The 22,517-nt window shown below is 44.4% G+C and overlaps 1 protein-coding gene across 9 annotated transcripts in view; it reads right to left on the bottom strand.

Moving 5' to 3' along the window:
- Nucleotides 1–22,517, bottom strand: part of LOC106591343 (trafficking kinesin-binding protein 1) — a 92,942-nt gene that overhangs the window by 22,181 nt on the left and 48,244 nt on the right. For 8 of the 9 annotated variants that reach the window (XM_082959987.1, XM_082959963.1, XM_082959962.1 and 5 more), the window contains 3 exons: nt 2,864–2,940; nt 2,465–2,581; nt 1,681–1,781 (listed from right to left, as the gene is read on the bottom strand). In XM_082959987.1, coding sequence (XP_082816113.1) covers nt 1,681–1,781; nt 2,465–2,581; nt 2,864–2,914 — 269 coding nt within the window. In that variant the 5' untranslated portion in view covers nt 2,915–2,940. Of the gene's footprint in view, nt 1–1,680; nt 1,782–2,464; nt 2,582–2,863; nt 2,941–13,969; nt 14,265–22,517 lie in introns of those variants that run through there. The other variant, XM_082959969.1, reaches the window with a different exon arrangement.

Here is a 22,517-nt window from a genome sequence, read left to right as displayed (position 1 = left end):
CATACTGAACTCTATCGGAGAAGTAGTTGGTGAACCAGGCGAGGCAATCATTTGAGAAACCAAGGCGGTTGAGTCTGCCAATAAGAATGTGGTGATTGACAGAGTCGAAAGCCTTGGCCAGGTCGATGAATACGGCTGCGCACTAATGTCTCTTATCGATGGCGGTTATGATATCATTTAGGACCTTGAGCGTGGCTGAGGTGCACCCATGACCAGCTCTGAAACCAGATTGCACAGCGGAGAAGGTACGGTGAGATTCGAAATGGTCGGTAATCTGTTTGTTGACTTGGCTTTCAAAGACCTTAGAAAGGCAGGGTAGAATAGATATAGGTCTGTAGCAGTTTGGGTCCAGAGTGTCTCCCCCTTTGAAGAGGGGGATGACCGCGGCAGCTTTCCAATCTTTGGGAATCTCAGACGATATGAAAGAGAGGTTGAACAGGCTAGTAATAGGGGTTGCAACAATTTCGGCAGATCATTTTAGAAAGAGAGGGTCCAGATTTTGCAGCTCTTTCAGAACATCAGCTATTTGGATTTGGGTGAAGGAGAAGTGGGGGAGGTTTGGGCGAATTGCTGTGGGGAGCGCAGGGCTGTTGACCGAGGTAGGGGTAGCCAGGTGGAAAGCATGGCCAGCCGTCGAAAAATGCTCATTGAAATTCTCAATTATTGTGGATTTATCGGTAGTGACAGTGTTTCCTATCCTCAGTGCAGTGGGCAGCTGGGAGGAGGTGCTCTTATTCTCCATGGACTTTACAGTGTCCCAGAACTTTTTTGAGTTTGTACTACAAGAGCCACAAAACATATCAAGTACCTACCCTTTGGATGGACTTGTGGGACCAGTGAAATAAGAGCTTAAAGGCCCAGTGCAGTCAAAAACTAGATTTTCTGTGTTTTATACACATTTCCACATTATGAGGTTGGAATAATACTGTGACATTGTGAAAATGATGATAATGCCTTTTTAGTGTAAGAGCTGTTTGAGAAGACCACATGAAATGTCAGCCTGTTTTGGTGGGTTGAAGTTGTACATTTGTTAATAGAACAATATGAGAATTCCAAACCTCTCTGCCAATAACAGCTAGGTTTAAGTTCCCCCCTCCCCACTCAGACCACTCCCAGACAGTCCTAGCTAAATTCTTGCTTGAGAAATTGTTCTTTGCTAAGTAGCTATTTTTGTTTCTTTTGAACATTTTAATTGAAAACAAAATCACAGTAAGGTAGTCAATTGTTACCCAGATATGATTTGATATCGAAATAAAAACAGCTGCATTGGCCCTTTAAGTTGAAAGGTTATATCATTGTAAAAGAAGAGTAGAATTGGCAGGAACAAGGGCAGAGAGACCTTACAGTAGGGACTAACCCCCAGGACCACATACAGCAGTCACCTCCTCTAGCTAAATGTTCTCTGCTGAGTAACCTGAACAACAGACCATAGTGGCATAGTGGGAGTTTACTGACAACGGCAAAATGAAGGAGTTTTGCTTTAAGAGGAAAAGGTGGATGTGATGAGTGGAGGGGAACAGGTCCGGTTCTAGCCTTTAGCATAACAACAACCATAGGAGTTGGCTATAAACCACAAACCGTTCTCGGAACCAGGCTAATCTCACAGGCTATGACTATCTATCACACCAGGTGAAGTGGGAGAGGAAGAGCGTAGGTCGGGATGACAGATAGCAGACTCACGGGGTACAGGTGGACGAATCTCCTTCACTCTCCTCTGCTGCACTAGTGTAGAACTGGAGAAGCTCATCTTTCATAGACAGATCATGGCGCAGCTGAGAAACCTGCAGAGGGAGAGAGAGGGACAGAGAGGATGAGAAGGGAGAGAGATGGGGGAGACAGAGGGTGAGAAGGCAGAGAGATGAGAGAGGGAGAGAGAGGGACAGAGGGTGAGAAGGGAGAGAGATGAGAGAGGGAAACAGAGGGTGAGAAGGGAGAGAGATGAGAGAGGGACAGAGGGTGAGAAGGGAGAGAGATGAGAGAGGGAAACAGAGGGTGAGAAGGGAGAGAGATGAGAGAGGGGACAGAGAGGGTGAGAAGGGAGAGGGGGACAGAGGCGGTGAGAAGGGAGATAGATGAGGGAGGGGTCAGAGGGGGACAGAGAGGGAGAGAAAAGAAAGAGAGGGAGAGGAGAGAGATAAAATATCAACATTATGCCACATCTTCTCCTGGTCCTGAGAGAGAAAAGAGCACACATACACACTCCACACATACACACTCCACACACTCCACACATACACACTCCACACATACACACTCCACACATACACACTCCACACTCCACACACTCCACACATACACACTCCACACATACACACTCCACACTCCACACACACACACTCCACACATACACACTCCACACATACACACTCCACACATACACACTCCACACTCCACACATACACACTCCACACACACACACACACTCCACACACACACACTCCACACATACACACTCCACACACACCTCCTCTCGAATGTGCTCCACTTGCTCCTCCAGGAATTCATTTCTCTCACTGAGGGTTTTGTTCTTCTTCAGCAGTGACTGGCCGATGCGGGCGGCGAGCTCCAAGTCCCGCTCTTTCTGCAGGGGAGACAGAGGGGCCGGTTAGAGGGGCCGGTTAGAGGGGCTGGTTAGAGGGGCTGGTTAGAGGGGCTGGTTAGAGGGGCCGGTTAGAGGGGCTGAGCATCATGATCTAGGAATCAGGTCAAAGGGAAACAGTTGCTACTGAATGACAATGTTTGACTTGTTCTAAGATGTGGTTAACTTGGCATGGCAAAGAGATGTCTGAACAGCAGATTTGACTATCCAAACAGACAGCATTGTAAATGAATGTGCTCCAAGTGATAGACCAGGTTCTCTTACCTCTTCAAGCAGACGAGTAACAGCATCTATGTCACTGTAGGTCTTAGTCATCTGGCCCACTCGTTCAGCACATAGAACTGTAGAGACAACAGAGAGGAGAAACACAGTTAACAGCTGTAGAGAGACAACAGAGAGGAGAAACAGTTAACAGCTGTAGAGAGAGAACAGAGAGGAGAAACACAGTTAACAGCTGTAGAGAGACAACAGAGAGGAGAAACACAGTTAACAGCTGTAGAGAGAGAACAGAGGGGAGAAACAGTTAACAGCTGTAGAGAGAAACAGAGAGGAGAAACACAGTTAACAGCTGTAGAGAGACAACAGAGAGGAGAAACAGTTAACAGCTGTAGAGAGAGAACAGAGGGAGAAACAGTTAACAGCTGTAGAGAGAGAACAGAGAGGAGAAACAGTTAACAGCTGTAGAGAGACAACAGAGAGGAGAAACACAGTTAACAGCTGTAGAGAGACAACAGAGAGGAGAAACAGTTAACAGCTGTAGAGAGAGAATAGAGAGGAGAAACAGTTAACAGCTGTAGAGAGAGAATAGAGAGGAGAAACAGTTAACAGCTGTAGAGAGAGAACAGAGAGGAGAAACACAGTTAACAGCTGTAGAGAGACAACAGAGAGGAGAAACAGTTAACAGCTGTAGAGAGACAACAGAGAGGAGAAACACAGTTAACAGCTGTAGAGAGAGAACAGAGAAGAGAAACACAGTTAACAGCTGTAGAGAGACAACAGAGAGGAGAAACACAGTTAACAGCTGTAGAGAGACAACAGAGAGGAGAAACACAGTTAACAGCTGTAGAGAGACAACAGAGAGGAGAAACACAGTTAACAGCTGTAGAGAGAGAACAGAGAGGAGAAACAGTTAACAGCTGTAGAGAGAGAACAGAGAGGAGAAACACAGTTAACAGCTGTAGAGAGACAACAGAGAGGAGAAACAGTTAACAGCTGTAGAGAGACAACAGAGAGGAGAAACAGTTAACAGCTGTAGAGAGACAACAGAGAGGAGAAACACAGTTAACAGCTGTAGAGAGACAACAGAGAGGAGAAACAGTTAACAGCTGTAGAGAGACAACAGAGAGGAGAAACACAGTTAACAGCTGTAGAGAGAGAACAGAGAGGAGAAACACAGTTAACAGCTGTAGAGAGACAACAGAGAGGAGAAACAGTTAACAGCTGTAGAGAGAGAACAGAGAGGAGAAACAGTTAACAGCTGTAGAGAGACAACAGAGAGGAGAAACAGTTAACAGCTGTAGAGAGACAACAGAGAGGAGAAACAGTTAACAGCTGTAGAGAGAGAACAGAGAGGAGAAACAGTTAACAGCTGTAGAGAGACAACAGAGAGGAGAAACAGTTAACAGCTGTAGAGAGACAACAGAGAGGAGAAACAGTTAACAGCTGTAGAGAGAGAACAGAGAGGAGAAACACAGTTAACAGCTGTAGAGAGACAACAGAGAGGAGAAACACAGTTAACAGCTGTAGAGAGAGAACAGAGAGGAGAAACAGTTAACAGCTGTAGAGAGACAACAGAGAGGAGAAACACAGTTAACAGCTGTAGAGAGAGAACAGAGAGGAGAAACAGTTAACAGCTGTAGAGAGACAACAGAGAGGAGAAACACAGTTAACAGCTGTAGAGAGAGAACAGAGAGGAGAAACAGTTAACAGCTGTAGAGAGAGAACAGAGAGGAGAAACACAGTTAACAGCTGTAGAGAGACAACAGAGAGGAGAAACAGTTAACAGCTGTAGAGAGACAACAGAGAGGAGAAACACAGTTAACAGCTGTAGAGAGACAACAGAGAGGAGAAACAGTTAACAGCTGTAGAGAGACAACAGAGAGGAGAAACAGTTAACAGCTGTAGAGAGAAACAGAGAGGAGAAACAGTTAACAGCTGTAGAGAGACAACAGAGAGGAGAAACACAGTTAACAGCTGTAGAGAGACAACAGAGAGGAGAAACAGTTAACAGCTGTAGAGAGAGAACAGAGAGGAGAAACAGTTAACAGCTGTAGAGAGACAACAGAGAGGAGAAACAGTTAACAGCTGTAGAGAGACAACAGAGAGGAGAAACAGTTAACAGCTGTAGAGAGACAACAGAGAGGAGAAACACAGTTAACAGCTGTAGAGAGACAACAGAGAGGAGAAACAGTTAACAGCTGTAGAGAGAGAACAGAGAGGAGAAACACAGTTAACAGCTGTAGAGAGACAACAGAGAGGAGAAACAGTTAACAGCTGTAGAGAGACAACAGAGAGGAGAAACAGTTAACAGCTGTAGAGAGACAACAGAGAGGAGAAACAGTTAACAGCTGTAGAGAGACAACAGAGAGGAGAAACAGTTAACAGCTGTAGAGAGAGAACAGAGAGGAGAAACAGTTAACAGCTGTAGAGAGACAACAGAGAGGAGAAACAGTTAACAGCTGTAGAGAGACAACAGAGAGGAGAAACAGTTAACAGCTGTAGAGAGACAACAGAGAGGAGAAACACAGTTAACAGCTGTAGAGAGAGAACAGAGAGGAGAAACACAGTTAACAGCTGTAGAGAGACAACAGAGAGGAGAAACACAGTTAACAGCTGTAGAGAGAGAACAGAGAGGAGAAACAGTTAACAGCTGTAGAGAGAGAACAGAGAGGAGAAACAGTTAACAGCTGTAGAGAGAGAACAGAGAGGAGAAACACAGTTAACAGCTGTAGAGAGAGAACAGAGAGGAGAAACAGTTAACAGCTGTAGAGAGACAACAGAGAGGAGAAACACAGTTAACAGCTGTAGAGAGACAACAGAGAGGAGAAACAGTTAACAGCTGTAGAGAGAGAACAGAGAGGAGAAACACAGTTAACAGCTGTAGAGAGAGAACAGAGAGGAGAAACAGTTAACAGCTGTAGAGAGACAACAGAGAGGAGAAACACAGTTAACAGCTGTAGAGAGACGAACAGAGAGGAGAAACACAGTTAACAGCTGTAGAGAGACAACAGAGAGGAGAAACAGTTAACAGCTGTAGAGAGACGAACAGAGAGGAGAAACACAGTTAACAGCTGTAGAGAGAAACAGAGAGGAGAAACAGTTAACAGCTGTAGAGAGAAACAGAGAGGAGAAACAGTTAACAGCTGTAGAGAGAGAACAGAGAGGAGAAACAGTTAACAGCTGTAGAGAGAGAACAGAGAGGAGAAACACAGTTAACAGCTGTAGAGAGACAACAGAGAGGAGAAACAGTTAACAGCTGTAGAGAGACAACAGAGAGGAGAAACAGTTAACAGCTGTAGAGAGACAACAGAGAGGAGAAACAGTTAACAGCTGTAGAGAGACAACAGAGAGGAGAAACACAGTTAACAGCTGTAGAGAGAGAACAGAGAGGAGAAACACAGTTAACAGCTGTAGAGAGAGAACAGAGAGGAGAAACACAGTTAACAGCTGTAGAGAGACAACAGAGAGGAGAAACAGTTAACAGCTGTAGAGAGAAACAGAGAGGAGAAACAGTTAACAGCTGTAGAGAGAGAACAGAGAGGAGAAACAGTTAACAGCTGTAGAGAGAACAGAGAGGAGAAACAGTTAACAGCTGTAGAGACAACAGAGAGGAGACACAGTTAACAGCTGTAGAGAGAGAACAGAGAGGAGAAACAGTTAACAGCTGTAGAGAGACAACAGAGAGGAGAAACAGTTAACAGCTGTAGAGAGACAACAGAGAGGAGAAACAGTTAACAGCTGTAGAGAGAGAACAGAGAGGAGAAACACAGTTAACAGCTGTAGAGAGACAACAGAGAGGAGAAACAGTTAACAGCTGTAGAGAGACAACAGAGAGGAGAAACAGTTAACAGCTGTAGAGAGACAACAGAGAGGAGAAACAGTTAACAGCTGTAGAGAGACAACAGAGAGGAGAAACACAGTTAACAGCTGTAGAGAGAGAACAGAGAGGAGAAACAGTTAACAGCTGTAGAGAGAGAACAGAGAGGAGAAACACAGTTAACAGCTGTAGAGAGACAACAGAGAGGAGAAACAGTTAACAGCTGTAGAGAGACAACAGAGAGGAGAAACAGTTAACAGCTGTAGAGAGAGAACAGAGAGGAGAAAACAGTTAACAGCTGTAGAGAGAGAACAAACAGTTAACAGCTGGGCCATATCTGAGTGCAGCCATGTACTGTATGTATGTATGTATGTATGTACTGACTGCTAGACAGCTGGGGCAGACAGAGTTATCAGAGGGCCACCTACTTTACACATCACACAGCCCTGCCTGATGACCTCAGAGACCTTAAGCAAGTTGTAGTTATCAGGTACACTGACACACTGGCTCTGTCTCAATACTGTTTCCTTGATTCCTTGTTTCCTTGTGTCCTCTCATCCCCTCCTCACCTCATGGCTTTCTCAAATCGCCAGAGGTAATCCAGGAAAGGATTCGAGGAGAGGAAACATGTTTGTAAGGTTTCCCTCTGAGGTTTTGAGAAATCGGAGAGATGACAGGAGAGGAGATGAGGGATCCAGGAAAGACTATTGAGACGGAGGAAGTGAGATGGTTTGGACTCTGACCTCACCTCAACCCCACCCCAGCTGAGCTGATAACAGCACATTGCCAAGCTGCAGTGTCATTCTCTGTTAATACAATGCTATGCTATTCCCAGCTGATGCACTGCCACTGCCAAAACATGACTAAATATAGCACTCAACCCTGAGCCTATTTCTACCCCCTTTTTCGATCTTGTCTCATCGCTACAACTCCCCAACTGGCTAGGGGGGGACAAAGGTCAAGTCATATGTCCTCCAAAACATGACCCGCCAAACCGAGCTTCTTAATACCCTCCTGCTTAGCCCAGAAGCCAGCCGCACCAATGTGTCGGAGGAAACACCGTTCAACTGACGACCTCAGTCAGCCTGCAGGAGCCCGGCCCGCCACAAGGAGTCGCTAGAGCACGATGAGCCAAGTAAAGCCGTCCCGCCAAATCCTGTAGTGATGCCTCTAGCACCACAATGCAGTGACTTCGATTGCTGCGCCACTCGGGAGGCTTAAACTGCTTTTTAAATATTTATTTATTTATTTAATATATATATAAATAAAAACAGTTAATTCATTTCAGAACAAGCTGTAACATAACAAAAATATATATAAAACAACGAAGAACTTGGTAAAAGAAAAAGCTATACTGTATATTAAAATGATTGTTGAACTTCAACTGTGATCTAAAGGCATATTCTAATAAGAAACCTGGAACTCACTCCTGCCCTTTCCACTTCTCTCTCTTCATCTCTCCAGCCAACAGTTTGTTATCTACTAATGAGCACGTCATAGCAGGTTCCCAAGACGCCAGAGGCAACACAAAGGTAGGAACAACACAGTCCAACTTCAATGTGGTTACTCCTAACTGACCTTGTGGATGTTGACAAAAGGGAAACTTGTTTCTTCAGACAGCTCCTGTGTGTTCTTTCTTTGGGGTTAAAGGGATACTTTGGGATTTTGACAATGAGGCTATTTATCTATTTATCTCAGCTAGGTGTCAGTAGGGCAGCAAACACAGGCTGGTAGGGTATAGGCCAGGCCTGGTATAGTTGTAATCTCAGACAGGTGTCTGTAGGGCAGCAAACACAGGCTGGTAGGGTATAGGCCAGGCCTGGTATAGTTCTAATCTCAGACAGGTGTCAGTAGGGCAGCAAACACAGGCTGGTAGGGTATAGGCCAGGCCTGGTATAGTTGTAATCTCAGACAGGTGTCAGTAGGGCAGCAAACACAGGCTGGTAGGGTATAGGCCAGGCCTGGTATAGTTGTAATCTCAGACAGGTGTCTGTAGGGCAGCAAACACAGGCTGGTAGGGTATAGGCCAGGCCTGGTATAGTTGTAATCTCAGACAGGTGTCTGTAGGGCAACAAACACAGGCTGGTAGGGTATAGGCCAGGCCTGGTATAGTTGTAATCTCAGACAGGTGTCAGTAGGGCAGCAAACACAGGCTGGTAGGGTATAGGCCAGGCCTGGTATAGTTGTAATCTCAGACAGGTGTCAGTAGGGCAGCAAACACAGGCTGGTAGGGTATAGGCCAGGCCTGGTATAGTTGTAATCTCAGACAGGTGTCTGTAGGGCAGCAAACACAGGCTGGTAGGGTATAGGCCAGGCCTGGTATAGTTCTAATCTCAGACAGGTGTCGTAGGGCAGCAAACACAGGCTGGTAGGGTATAGGCCAGGCCTGGTATAGTTGTAATCTCAGACAGGTGTCTGTAGGGCAGCAAACACAGGCTGGTAGGGTATAGGCCAGGCCTGGTATAGTTGTAATCTCAGACAGGTGTCTGTAGGGCAGCAAACACAGGCTGGTAGGGTATAGGCCAGGCCTGGTATAGTTGTAATCTCAGACAGGTGTCTGTAGGGCAGCAAACACAGGCTGGTAGGGTATAGGCCAGGCCTGGTATAGTTGTAATCTCAGACAGGTGTCTGTAAGGCAGCAAACACAGGCTGGTAGGGTATAGGTAGACAGCTGCTATAGTTACTGGGTAGGGTATAGGAAACAACTACTATAGTTACTGGGTAGGGTATAGGCAGACATCTGCTATAGTTACTGGGTAGGGTATAGGCAGACATCTGCTATAGTTACTGGGTAGGGTATAGGCAGACATCTGCTATAGTTACTGGGTAGGGTATAGGTAGACAACTACTATAGTTACTGGGTAGGGTATAGGCAGACATCTGCTATAGTTACTGGGTAGGGTATAGGTAGACAACTACTATAGTTACTGGGTAGGGTATAGGTAAACAGCTGCTATAGTTACTGGGTAGGGTATAGGAAACAACTACTATAGTTACTGGGTAGGGTATAGGAAACAACTGCTATAGTTACTGGGTAGGGTATAGGAAACAACTACTATAGTTACTGGGTAGGGTATAGGTAAACAGCTGCTATAGTTACTGGGTAGGGTATAGGAGACAACCTCTAGTTACTGGGTAGGGTATAGGCAGACAGCTGCTATAGTTACTGGGTAGGGTATAGGTAGACAGCTGCTATAGTTACTGGGTAGGGTATAGGTAGACAGCTGCTATAGTTACTGGGTAGGGTATAGGCAGACAGCTGCTATAGTTACTGGGTAGGGTATAGGTAGACAGCTGCTATAGTTACTGGGTAGGGTATAGGCAGACAGCTGCTATAGTTACTGGGTAGGGTATAGGTAGACAGCTGCTATAGTTACTGGGTAGGGTATAGGAAACAACTACTATAGTTACTGGGTAGGGTATAGGCAGACAGCTGCTATAGTTACTGGGTAGGGTATAGGAGACAACCTCTAGTTACTGGGTAGGGTATAGGAGACAGCCTCTAGTTACTGGGTAGGGTATAGGAAACAACCTCTAGTTACTGGGTAGGGTATAGGAAACAGCCTCTAGTTACTGGGTAGAGTATAGGCAGACAGCTGCTAGAGTTACTGGGTAGGGTATAGGCAGACAGCTGCTATAGTTACTGGGTAGGCTATAGGTAGACAGCTGCTATAGTTACTGGGTAGGGTATAGGCAGACAGCTGCTATAGTTACTGGGTAGGCTATAGGTAGACAGCTGCTATAGTTACTGGGTAGGGTATAGGCAGACAGCTGCTAGAGTTACTGGGTAGGGTATAGGTAGACAGCTGCTATAGTTACTGGGTAGGGTATAGGCAGACAGCTGCTAGAGTTACTGGGTAGGGTATAGGTAGACAGCTGCTATAGTTACTGGGTAGGGTATAGGAGACAGCTTCCCTCTGCTCCCACGGTGTTAAATAACAGCAGTAGTATACATCAGAAGTCTGATGACCTGCCGGCTGCCTGTTCTGTTCTGTTGATAATATCAGAAGCCTGAAGTAGAGGTCGACCGATTATGATTTTTCAACGCCGCCGATGCCGATTATTGGAGGACCAAAAACAGCCGATACCGAGTAATCGGCCGATGTTTTTATTTATTTGTAATAATGACAATTACAACAATACTGAATGAACACTTATTTTAACTTAATATAATACATCAATAAAATCAATTTAGCCTCAAATAAATAATGAAACATGTTCAATTTGGTTTAAATAATGCAAAAACAAAGTGTTGGAGAAGAAAGTAAAAGTGCAGTATGTGCCATGTAAAAAAGCTAACGTTCAAGTTCCTTGCTCAGAACATGAGAACATATGAAAGCTGGTGGTTCCTTTTAACATGAGTCTTCAAAATTCCCAGGTAAGAAGTTTTAGGTTGTAGTTATTATAGGATTTATAGGACTACTTCTCTCTATACAATTTGTATTTCATATACCTTTGACTATTGGATGTTCTTATAGGCACTTTAGTATTGCCAGTGTAACAGTATAGCTTCCGTCCCTCTCCTCGCTCCTACCTGGGCTCGAACCAGGAACACATCGACAACAGGCACCCTCGAAGCAGCGTTACCCATGTAGAGCAAGGGGAAAAACTACTCCAAGTCTCAGAGCGAGTGACGTTTGAAACGCTATTAGCACGCACCTAGCTAGCCATTTTACATCGGTTACACCAGCCTAATCTTGGGAGTTGACAGGGTTGAAGTCAAACAGCGCAATGCATTGCGAAGGGCTGCTGGCAAACTCACAAAAGTGCTGTTTGAATGAACGCTTACGAGCCTGCTGCTGCCTACCATCGCTCAGTCAGACTGCTCTATCAAATCATAGACTTAATTATAACATAATAACACACAGAAATACGAGCCTTAGGTCATTAATATGGTCGAATCCGGAAACTATCATCTCGAAAACAAAACGTTTTTCCTGTCAGTGAAATACGGAACCGTTCTGTATTTTATCTAACGGGTGGCATCCCTAAGTCTAAATATTCCTGTTACATTGCACAACCTTCAATGTTATGTTATAATTACGTAAAATTCTGGCAAATTAGTTCGCAACGAGCCAGGCGGCCCAAACTGTTGCATATACCCTGACTCTGCGTGCAATGAACGGAAGAGAAGTGACACAATTTCACCTGGTTAATATTGCCTGCTAACCTGGATTTCTTTTAGCTAAATATGCAGGTTTAAAAATATATACTTCTGTGTATTGATTTTAAGAAAGGCATTGATGTTTATGGTTAGGTACATTCCTGCAACGATTGTGCTTTTTTCTCAAATGCGCTTTTGTGAAATCATCCCCCGTTTGGCGAAGTCGGCTGTCTTTGTTAGGAAGAAATAGTCTTCACAGTTCACAACGAGCCAGGCGGCCCAAACTGCTGCATATACCCTGACTCTGTTGCAAGAGAAGTGACACATTTTCCCTAGTTAAAAGAAATTCATGTCAGCAGGCAATATTAACTAAATATGCAGGTTTAAAAATATATACTTGTGTATTGATTTTAAGAAAGGCATTGATGTTTATGGTTGGAGTAACGTGTACCTAAGCGATTATATGCAACTCAGGACAGGCTAGATAAACTAGTAATATCATCAACCATGTGTAGTTAACTAGTGATTATGATTGATTGATTGTTTTTTATAAGACAAGTTTAATGCTAGCTAGCAACTTACCTTGGCTTCTTACTGCATTCGCGTAACAGGCAGGCTCCTCGTGGAGTGCAATGTAAAGCAGGTGGTTAGAGCATTGGACTAGTTAACCGTAAGGTTGCAAGATTGAATCCCCGAGCTGACAAGGTAAAAATCTATCGTTCTGCCCCTGAACAAGGCAGTTAACCCACCGTTCCTAGGCCGTCATTGAAAATAAGAATGTGTTCTTAACTGACTTGCCTAGTTAAATAAAGGTCTATAAAAAAACAAATAATAATAATAATAAAAAAAAATATATATATATATATATATATTTCATAACAATCAGAAATCGGTAGTTTATATATTTGTTATATAAAATAACAAATAAATTGGCCAAATCTGCGTCCAAAACTACCGATTTCTGATTGTTATGAAAACTTGAAATCGGCCCTAATTAATCGGCCATTCCGATTAATCGGCCGACCTCTAGCCTGAAGACCTCCCGGCTACCTGTTCTGTTGATGCCATCAGAAGTCTGATGACCTGCCGGCTGCCTGTTCTGTTGATGCTATCAGAAGTCTGATGACCTGTCGGCTGCCTGTTCTGTTCTGTTGATAACATCAGAAGTCTGAAGACCTGCCGGCTGCCTGTTCTGTTGAAGTCTTATGACCTGCCGGCTGCCTGTTCTGTTCTGTTGATAATATCAGAAGTCTGATGACCTGCCTGTTCTGTTGATAATATGAGAAGCCTGAAGACCTGCCGGCTACCTGTTCTGTTGATGCCATCAGAAGCCTGAAGAACTGCCCGCTGCCTGTTCTGTTCTGTTGATAATATCAGAGGCCTGAAGACCTGCCGGCTACCTGTTCTGTTGATGCCATCAGAAGCCTGAAGAACTGCCGGCTGCCTGTTCTGTTCTGTTGATAACATCAGAAGTCTGAAGACCTGCCGGCTGCCTGTTCTGTTGAAGTCTGATGACCTGCCGGCTGCCTGTCTGTTGATGCTATCAGAAGTCTGATGACCTGCCTGTTCTGTTGATGCTATCAGAAGTCTGATGACCTGCCTGTTCTGTTGATGCTATCAGAAGTCTGATGACCTGCCTGTTCTGTTGATGCTATCAGAAGTCTGAAGACCTGCTGGCTGCCTGTCTGTTGATGCTATCAGAAGTCTGATGACCTGCTGGCTGCTTGTTCTGTTGATGCTATCAGAAGTCTGATGACCTGCTGGCTGCCTGTCTGTTGATGCTATCAGAAGTCTGATGACCTGCCTGTTCTGTTGATGCTATCAGAAGTCTGATGACCTGCCTGTTCTGTTGATGCCATCAGAAGTCTGATGACCTGCCTGTTCTGTTGATGCCATCAGAAGTCTGATGGCCTGCCTGTTCTATTGATAATATCAGAAGTCTGATGACCTGCCTGTTCTGTTGATGCGATCAGAAGGGAGAATTCCATGTTTACTCTGAATACAAACAACGTACTAAATGTCCTCACTAGTTATCCTGGTATAATACAAATTCACATGACCTACAGCCCTGAAAACCTTTGACAAATATTTAAAACCCATCAGTGTTGTACACATGGAGCAGGAGAACACACAGGGAGCAGGAGAGAGAGACAGCAGTCTAACAATGTGGTTCAAAACCACTATGTGAATGAGAGGAGCAGCAAAGCTCCCAGAACTCCAGTTAGTATACCTTCTTGCAGAGTGCGCTGCTCTTCATCCTCCTCCCTCTCCTCCTCCTCATCACAGTGGTCAGGTGAACAGACATACTCCAAGCTGTCCTCTGGGGTGCTGTGACAGAGCAGTGACATGCTAACACCAACACTAGGCTAGTGGGGCCCAGCAGAGCCCAGCTGTCTCAAGTCCAAAGCCATGTCTAAGTGTGTGTGTGTGTGTGAGACAGTCAGTCTCAGTCAGCGAGAGAGTGTGTGTGTCTAAGTCAGTGTGTGTGTGTTTGTGTGAGGACAGCAAGGCACGTCTGTCACCCAGTCAGACACTCCCTCCTCCTGCTCTCTCTCCCTCTATTGTCCATGACTAGAAGACAGCCCACTGTGGAACCAGAGCAGGGGAGTGGCACTAAACTATTCTCAGACTGACAGGACTTTGAATCTTTAGATTAGAGCATGGAGTCAATTCAAAATGTCAGCTATGTGACAAGGACTAATATAACCATATAATAAGTTAAAGTTTTATCCCTATCAAGTCTAAATTAGTATTTGCTCACCCCCCTTTTCAAGCGTTGAAATGGTATCTTCCACCAGACTCTCCATGGAAACAGTGCAAGGCGGAGCACACCACAAGACACATACACCTGTTGTAAGGGTGGGGCCCCAGCCTGCCTCACCACAGTCAAATCCACAGGTGACACAATTTGCACATGGATACTTATTCAAAGCAGAAGCTACATACTGAGAGCCAAATAACAGAACAGGAACCATTAGGAAATACCGCGCTTGATGAAATAGCATACAGGAAGAAGAGTATGTATACTGAACAAAAATATAAATGCAACATGCAACAGTTTATAAGGTAAATCAGTCAATTTAAATAAACAAATTAGGCCTTAATCTATGGATTTCATGGGAACACCGATATGCAGCTGTTGGTCACAGATACAGTAAATGATACTAGTTTAGCATGTGGAAATAGAGAAGCCATCTAGTTTCTAATCCAGTATGGGTTATTCCACCCTATAGAAAATAACATGACATTCAATGTTACACATTAGACCACAATTCTAATCAATCGACACGCACTGGCTTTATCAAACTAGTCACATTGAGAGCAATGCAACAGTAAACAAATCATCAACATTCCAGTGACAAATGTAAACGGCAAGACAAACAACTATGGATGGTTAGTCAGTTAACTTGTGACAAAAACATCGTTATGTCCATAACGGCTGATAAAAACATCGTTATGCCCGTAACGGCTGATAAAAACATCGTTATGCCCATACCGGCTGATAAAAACATCGTTATGCCCATACCGGCTGATAAAAACATCGTTATGCCCATACCGGCTGATAAAAACATCGTTATGCCCATACCGGCTGATAAAAACATCGTTATGCCCATACCGGCTGATAAAAACATCGTTATGCCCATACCGGCTGATAAAAACATCGTTATGCCCATACCGGCTGATAAAAACATCGTTATGCCCATACCGGCTGATAAAAACATCGTTATGCCCATACCGGCTGATAAAAACATCGTTATGCCCATACCGGCTGATAAAAACATCGTTATGCCCATACCGGCTGATAAAAACATCCTTATGCCCATAACGGCTGATAAAAACATCCTTATGCCCATAACGGCTGATAAAAACGGTTGACAAAAAACAACCGTGATCCCATAAATAGAACCTAGAACACCGTCACCAAATATTTCGCATAACTCTCCAATTAAACATGTTTACTTCAATTATCCCATGTCCAAATCATTTTCATTCATCTCATTTAACTTCTGGTAATATCCTGGGCAGTACTGTATGGTAGTGTGGGCATACTGAATGTAACCACACATTCCTATTGAAACAATACAGCATCCACAATAGCTTGTGGCTAACTCCCCAAAACAACCCCCACCTCACAGCCTCCCTGTCTGCCTCAGAGGCCCTTTTTGTGTGCACTGGTAAAGTTCCCAGCATGGAGAGACTGGAGGAGGACAAGCCCCTCTCACCTCCCTCCAACTCCCCCTCCCAGGCCAATAGAACTGTAAGCCCTGGGCTTTGTGAGCAGGGTGGAGATGGAGGAGGGTAGCGGAGAGGGAGGAGGAGAGGGGTATTGTAGGAAGAGGGGAGGGAAGGCTGGCAGAGTTTGGCTGGCAGCCTTCCATCCCCGCTCCAGTGGGGAGATGTACATGGTCCATGCCCTCCCCACTGCCTAAGTGATCAATATTCTGAGCATCACCCAGGGCTGTGTCCCTGCCAGACTCCCAGCCATGTGATCATGGAGCTAGGCCCATCCAGGCAGCTCTGAGCCTGGCCAGACTGTCTCTGGCTGCCCCTGGCCTTCTGGAGCCTACTTCTGGCTGTAGCCCACTGAGCTGCCAGTCTCCACAGCCCAACATCCCCTCCAAACCTTCCCCTGCTTCCATGTACTGTCTGCTTCATTATGAGCCCCAGTCTCCACAGCACAACCTCCCCTCCAAATCTTCCATGTACTGTCTGCTTCATTATGAGCCCCAGTCTCCACAACACAACCTCCCCTCCAAACCTTCCCCTGCTTCCATGTACTGTCTGCTTCATTATGAGCCCCAGTCTCCACAGCACAACCTCCCCTCCAAACCTTCCATGTACTGTCTGCTTCATTATGAGTCTCAGTCTCCACAACACAACCTCCCCTCCAAACTTCCATGTACTGTCTGCTTCATTATGAGCCCCAGTCTCCACAGCACAACCTCCCCTCCAAACCTTCCATGTACTGTCTGCTTCATTATGAGCCCCAGTCTCCCAGCCCAACCTCCCCTCCAAACCTTCCCCTGCTTCCATGTACTGTCGGCTTCATTATGAGCCCCAGTCTCCACAACACAACCTCCCCTCCATACCTTCCCCTGCTTCCATGTACTGTCTGCTTCATTATGAGCCCCAGTCTCCACAGCACAACCTCCCCTCCAAACCTTCCATGTACTGTCTGCTTCATTATGAGCCCCAGTCTCCACAGCTCCAAACCTTCCATGTACTGTCTGCTTCATTATGAGCCCCAGTCTCCACAGCACAACCTCCCCCTCCAAACCTTCCATGTACTGTCTGCTTCATTATGGCGACTCCATTACCCACAGTATTAGACTTAAAACGAATCATCCAGTGATCATACACTGTTTACCAGGGGGCAGAGCTACCGACGTTAAGGCTAATCTGAAGATGGTGCTGGCTAAAGCTAAAACTGGCGAGTGTAGAGAGTATAGAGATATTGTTATCCACGTCGGCACCAACGATGTTAGGATGAAACAGTCAGAGGTCACCAAGCGCAACATAGCTTTAGCGTGTAAATCAGCTAGAAAGATGTGTCGGCATCGAGTAATTGTCTCTGGCCCCCTCCCAGTTAGGGGGAGTGATGAGTTCTACAGCAGAGTCTCACAACTCAATCGCTGGTTGAAAACTGTTTTCTGCCCCTCCCAAAAGATAGAATTTGTAGATAATTGGCCCTCTTTCTGGGACTCACCCACAAACAGGACCAAGCCTGGCCTGTTGAGGAGTGACGGACTCCATCCTAGCTGGAGGGGTGCTCTCATCTTATCTACGAATATAGACAGGGCTCTAACTCCTCTAGCTCCACAATGAAATAGGGTGCAGGCCAGGCAGCAGGCTGTTAGCCAGCCTGCCAGCTTAGTGGAGTCTGCCACTAGCACAGTCAGTGTAGTCAGCTCAGCTATCCCCATTGAGACCGTGTCTGTGCCTCGACCTAGGCTGGGCAAAACTAAACATGGCGGTGTTCGCCTTAGCAATCTCACTAGAATAAAGACCTCCTCCATTCCTGCCATTATTGAAAGAGATCGTGATACCTCACATCTCAAAATAGGGCTACTTAATGTTAGATCCCTCACTTCAAACGCAGTTATAGTCAATGAACTAATCACTGATCATAATCTTAATGTGATTGGCCTGACTGAAACATGGCTTAAGCCTGATGAATTTACTGTGTTAACCTGTTGGGGCTAGGGGGCAGTATTTGCACGGACGGATAAAAAAACGTACCCAATTTAAACTGGTTACTACTCTTGCCCAGAAACGAGAATATGCATATAATTAGTAGATTTGGATAGGAAACACTCTAAAGTTTCTAAAACTGTTTGAATGGTGTCTGTGAGTATAACAGAACTCATATGGCAGGCCAAAACCTGAGAAGATTCCATACAGGAAGTGCCCTGTCTGACAATTTCTTCTCCTTCTGTGGCATCTCTATCAAAAATACAGCATCTCTGCTGTAACGTGACATTTTCTAAGGCTTCCACTGGCTCTCAGAAGGCGCCAGAAAGTGGAATGACATCTCTCCTGTCTCTGGACGAAAAACAGCAGGAGATTTTGTGAGTGGTCAGGCTGAAAACAGTGACACTGGAGATGCGCGTTCATGTGAATTCTCCATTTTTTTCTTTCAGCCTTTGAATGAATACAACGTCGCCCGGTTGGAATATTATCGCAATTTACGAGAAAAATAGCATACAAATTGATTTTAAACAGCGTTTGACATGCTTCGAAGTACGGGAATGGAATATTTTGAATTTTTTGGTCACGAAATGCGCTCACGCGTCACCCTTCGGATACTACTGACCTGAACGCACGAACAAAACGGAGCTATTTGAATATAACTATGGATTATTTGGAACCAAAACAACATTTGTTGTTGAAGTAGAAGTCCTGGGAGTGCATTCTGACGAAGAACAGCAAAGGTAATCCAATTTTTCTTATAGTAAATCTGAGTTTGGTGAGGGCCAAACTTGGTGGGTGTCAAATTAGCTAGCCGTGTTAGCCGGGCTATGTACTCAGAATATTGCAAAATGTGCTTTCGCCGAAAAGCTATTTTAAAATCTGACACCGCGATTGCATAAAGGAGTTCTGTATCTATAATTCTTAAAATAATTGTTATGTATTTTGTGAACGTTAATCGTGAGTAATTTAGTAAATTCACCGGAAGTTTGCGGTGGGTATGCTAGTTCTGAACATCACATGCTAATGTAAAAAGCTGTTTTCTGATATAAATATGAACTTGATTGAACAAAACATGCATGTATTGTATAACAATGTCCTAGGAGTGTCATCTGATGAAGATCATCAAAGGTTAGTGCTGCATTTAGCTGTGGTTTTGGTTTTTGTGACATATATGCTTGCTTTGAAAATGGCTGTGTGATTATTTTTGTCAGGGTACTCTCCTGACATAATCAAATGTTTTGCTTTCGCTGTAAAGCCTTTTTGAAATCGGACAATGTGGTTAGATTAACGAGAGTCTTGTCTTTAAAATGGTGTAAAATAGTCATATGTTTGAGAAATTGAAGTTATAGCATTTTTGAGGTATTTGTATTTCGCGCCACGCGATTCCACTGGATGTTGACTAGGTGGGACGCAAACGTCCCACGTTGCCCAGGGAGGTTAAATGAGGCCTCACCTCCTGGTTACACTAGTGACCATATCCCCCGTGCATCCCTCAAAGGCGGAGGTGTTGCTAACATTTACGATAGCAAATTTCAATTTACAAAAAAAACCCGACGTTTTCGTCTTTTGAGCTTCTAGTCATGAAATCTATGCAGCATACTCAATCACTTTTTATAGCTACTGTTTACAGGCCTCCTGGGCCATATACAGTGTTCCTCACTGAGTTCCCTGAATTCCTATTGGACATTGTAGTCACAGCAGATAATATTCTAATTTTTGGTGACTTTAATATTCACATGGAAAAGTCCACAGACCCACTCCAAAAGGCTTTCGGGGCCATCATCGACTCAGTGGGTTTTGTCCAACGTCTCTGGACCTACTCACTGCCACAGTCATACTCTGGAGCTAGTTTTGTCCCGTGGAATAAATGTTGTGGATCTTAATGTTTTTCCTCATAATCCTGGACCATCAGACCACCATTTTATTACGTTTGCAATCGCAACAAATAATCTGCTCAGACCCCAACCAAAGAGCATCAAAAGTCGTGCTATAAATTCTCAGACAACCCAAAGATTCCTTGATGCCCTTCCAGACTCCCTATGCCTACCCAAGGACATCAGAGGACAAAAATCAGTTGACCACCTAACTGAGGAACTCAATTTAACTTTGCGCAATACCCTAGATGTAGTTGCAGCCCTAAAAACTAAAAACATTTGTCATAAGAAACTAGCTCCCTGGTATACAGAAAATACACGAGCTCTGAAGCAAGCTTCCAGAAAATTGGAACGGAAATGGCGCCACACCAAACTGGAAGTCTTCCGACTAGCTTGGACAGACAGAACCGTGCAGTATCGAAAAGCCCTCACTGCTGCTCGATCATCCTATTTTTCCAACTTAATTGAGGAAAATAAGAACAATCCTACATTTCTTTTTGATACTGTCGCAAAGCTAACTAAAAAGCAGCATTCCCCAAGAGAGGATGGCTTTCACTTCAGCATTAATACATTCATGAACTTCTTTGAGGAAAAGATAATGATCATTCGAAAGCAAATTACGGACTTCTCTTTAAATCTGCGTATTCCTCCAAAGCTCCATTGTCCTGAGTCTGCACAACTCTGCCAGGACCTAGGATCAAGGGAGACACTAAAGTGTTTGAGTACTATATCTCTTGACACAATGATGAAAATAATTATGGCCTCTAAACCTTCAAGCTGCATACTGGACCCTATTCCAACTAAACTACTGAAAGAGCTGCTTCCTGTGCTTGGCCCTCCTATATTGAACATAATAAACAGTTCTCTATCCACCGGATGTGTACCAAACTCACTAAAAGTGGCAGTAATAAAGCCTCTCTTGAAAAAGCCAAACCTTGACCCAGAATTTTTTTTTGAACTAAATCGGCCTATATCGAATCTTCCATTCCTCTCAAACATTTTACAAAAAGCTGTTGCGCAGCAAGTCACTGCCTTCCTGAAGACAAACAATGTATACGAAATGCTTCAGTCTGGTTTTAGACCCCATCATAGCACTGAGACTGCACTTGTGAAGGTGGTAAATTACCTTTTAATGATGTCAGACCGAGGCTCTGCATCTGTCCTCGTGCTCCTAGATCTTAGTGCTGCTTTTGATACCATCGATCACCACATTCTTTTGGAGAGATTGGAAACCCAAATTGGTCTACACGGACAAGTTCTGGCCTGGTATAGATCTTATCTGTCGGAAAGATATCAGTTTGTCTCTGTGAATGGTTTGTCCTCTGACAAATCAACTGTAAATTTCGGTGTTCCTCAAGGTTCCGTTTTATGACCACTATTGTTTTCACTATATATTTTACCTCTTGGGGATGTCATTCGAAAACATAATGTTAAATTTCACTGCTATGTGGATGACACACAGCTGTACATTTCAATGAAACATGGTGAAGCCCCAAAACTGCCCTCGCTAGAAGCCTGTGTTTCAGACATAAGGAAGTGGATGGCTGCAAACTTTCTACTTTTAAACTCGGACAAAACAGAGATGCTTGTTCTAGGTCCCAAGAAACAGAGATCTTCTGTTAAATCTGACAATTAATCTTGATGGTTGTACAGTCGTCTCAAATAAAACTGAAGGACCTCGGCGTTACTCTGGAATATGATCTCTCTTTTGAAGAACATATCAAGACTGTTTCAAGAGCAGCTTTTTTCCATCTACGTAACATTGCAAAAATCAGAGACTTTCTGTCCACAAATGATGCAGAAAAATCAATCCATGCTTTTGTTACTTCTAGGTTGGCCTACTGCAATGCTCTACTTTCCGGCTACCCGGATAAAGCACTAAATAAACTTCAGTTAGTGCTAAATATGGCTGCTAGAATCCTGACTAGAACCCAAAAATGTGATCATATTACTCCAGTGTTAGCCTCCCTACACTGGCTTCCTGTTAAGGCAAGGGCTGATTTCAAGGTTTTACTGCTAACCTACAAAGCATTACATGGGCTTGCTCCTACCTATCTTTCCGATTTGGTCCTGCCGTACATACCTACACGTACGCTACGGTCACAAGACGCAGGCCTCCTAATTGTCCCTAGAATTTCTAAGCAATCAGCTGGAGGCAGGGCTTTCTCCTATAGAGCTCCATTTTTATGGAATAGTCTGCCTACCCATGTGAGAGATGCAGACTCTGTCTCAACCTTTAACCTGTTGGGGCTAGGGGGCAGCATTTGCTCGTCTGGATAAAAAAAATGTACCCGATTTAATCTGGTTACTAATCCTACCCAGTAACTAGAATATGCATATACTTATTATATATGGATAGAAAACACTCTAAAGTTTCTAAAACTGTTTGAATGGTGTCTGTGAGTATAACAGAACTCATTTGGCAGGCAAAACCCTGAGACATTTTCTGACAGGAAGTGGATACCTGATGTGTTGTATTGACTTTAAACCTATCCCATTGAAAAACACAGGGGCTTAGGAATATTTTGGCACTTCCTATTGCTTCCACTAGATGTCACCAGCCTTTACAAAGTGTTTTGAGTCTTCTGGAGGGAGATCTGACCGAACAAGAGCCATGGAACGATGATGTCCCATTAGACACCTGGCGCGCGAGTTCATGTTGGGTACCCTCGTTCCAATACGTTATAAAAGAGTATGCATTCGTCCACCTTG

Source organism: Salmo salar, chromosome 02 (assembly GCF_965601325.2).
Source record: "Salmo salar chromosome 02, fSalSal1, whole genome shotgun sequence".
In the NCBI taxonomy this organism is placed as follows: domain Eukaryota; kingdom Metazoa; phylum Chordata; class Actinopteri; order Salmoniformes; family Salmonidae; genus Salmo; species Salmo salar.
The sequence above is the reverse complement of the archived record's forward strand: the minus strand, read 5'-3'. Positions and strand labels throughout refer to the sequence as shown.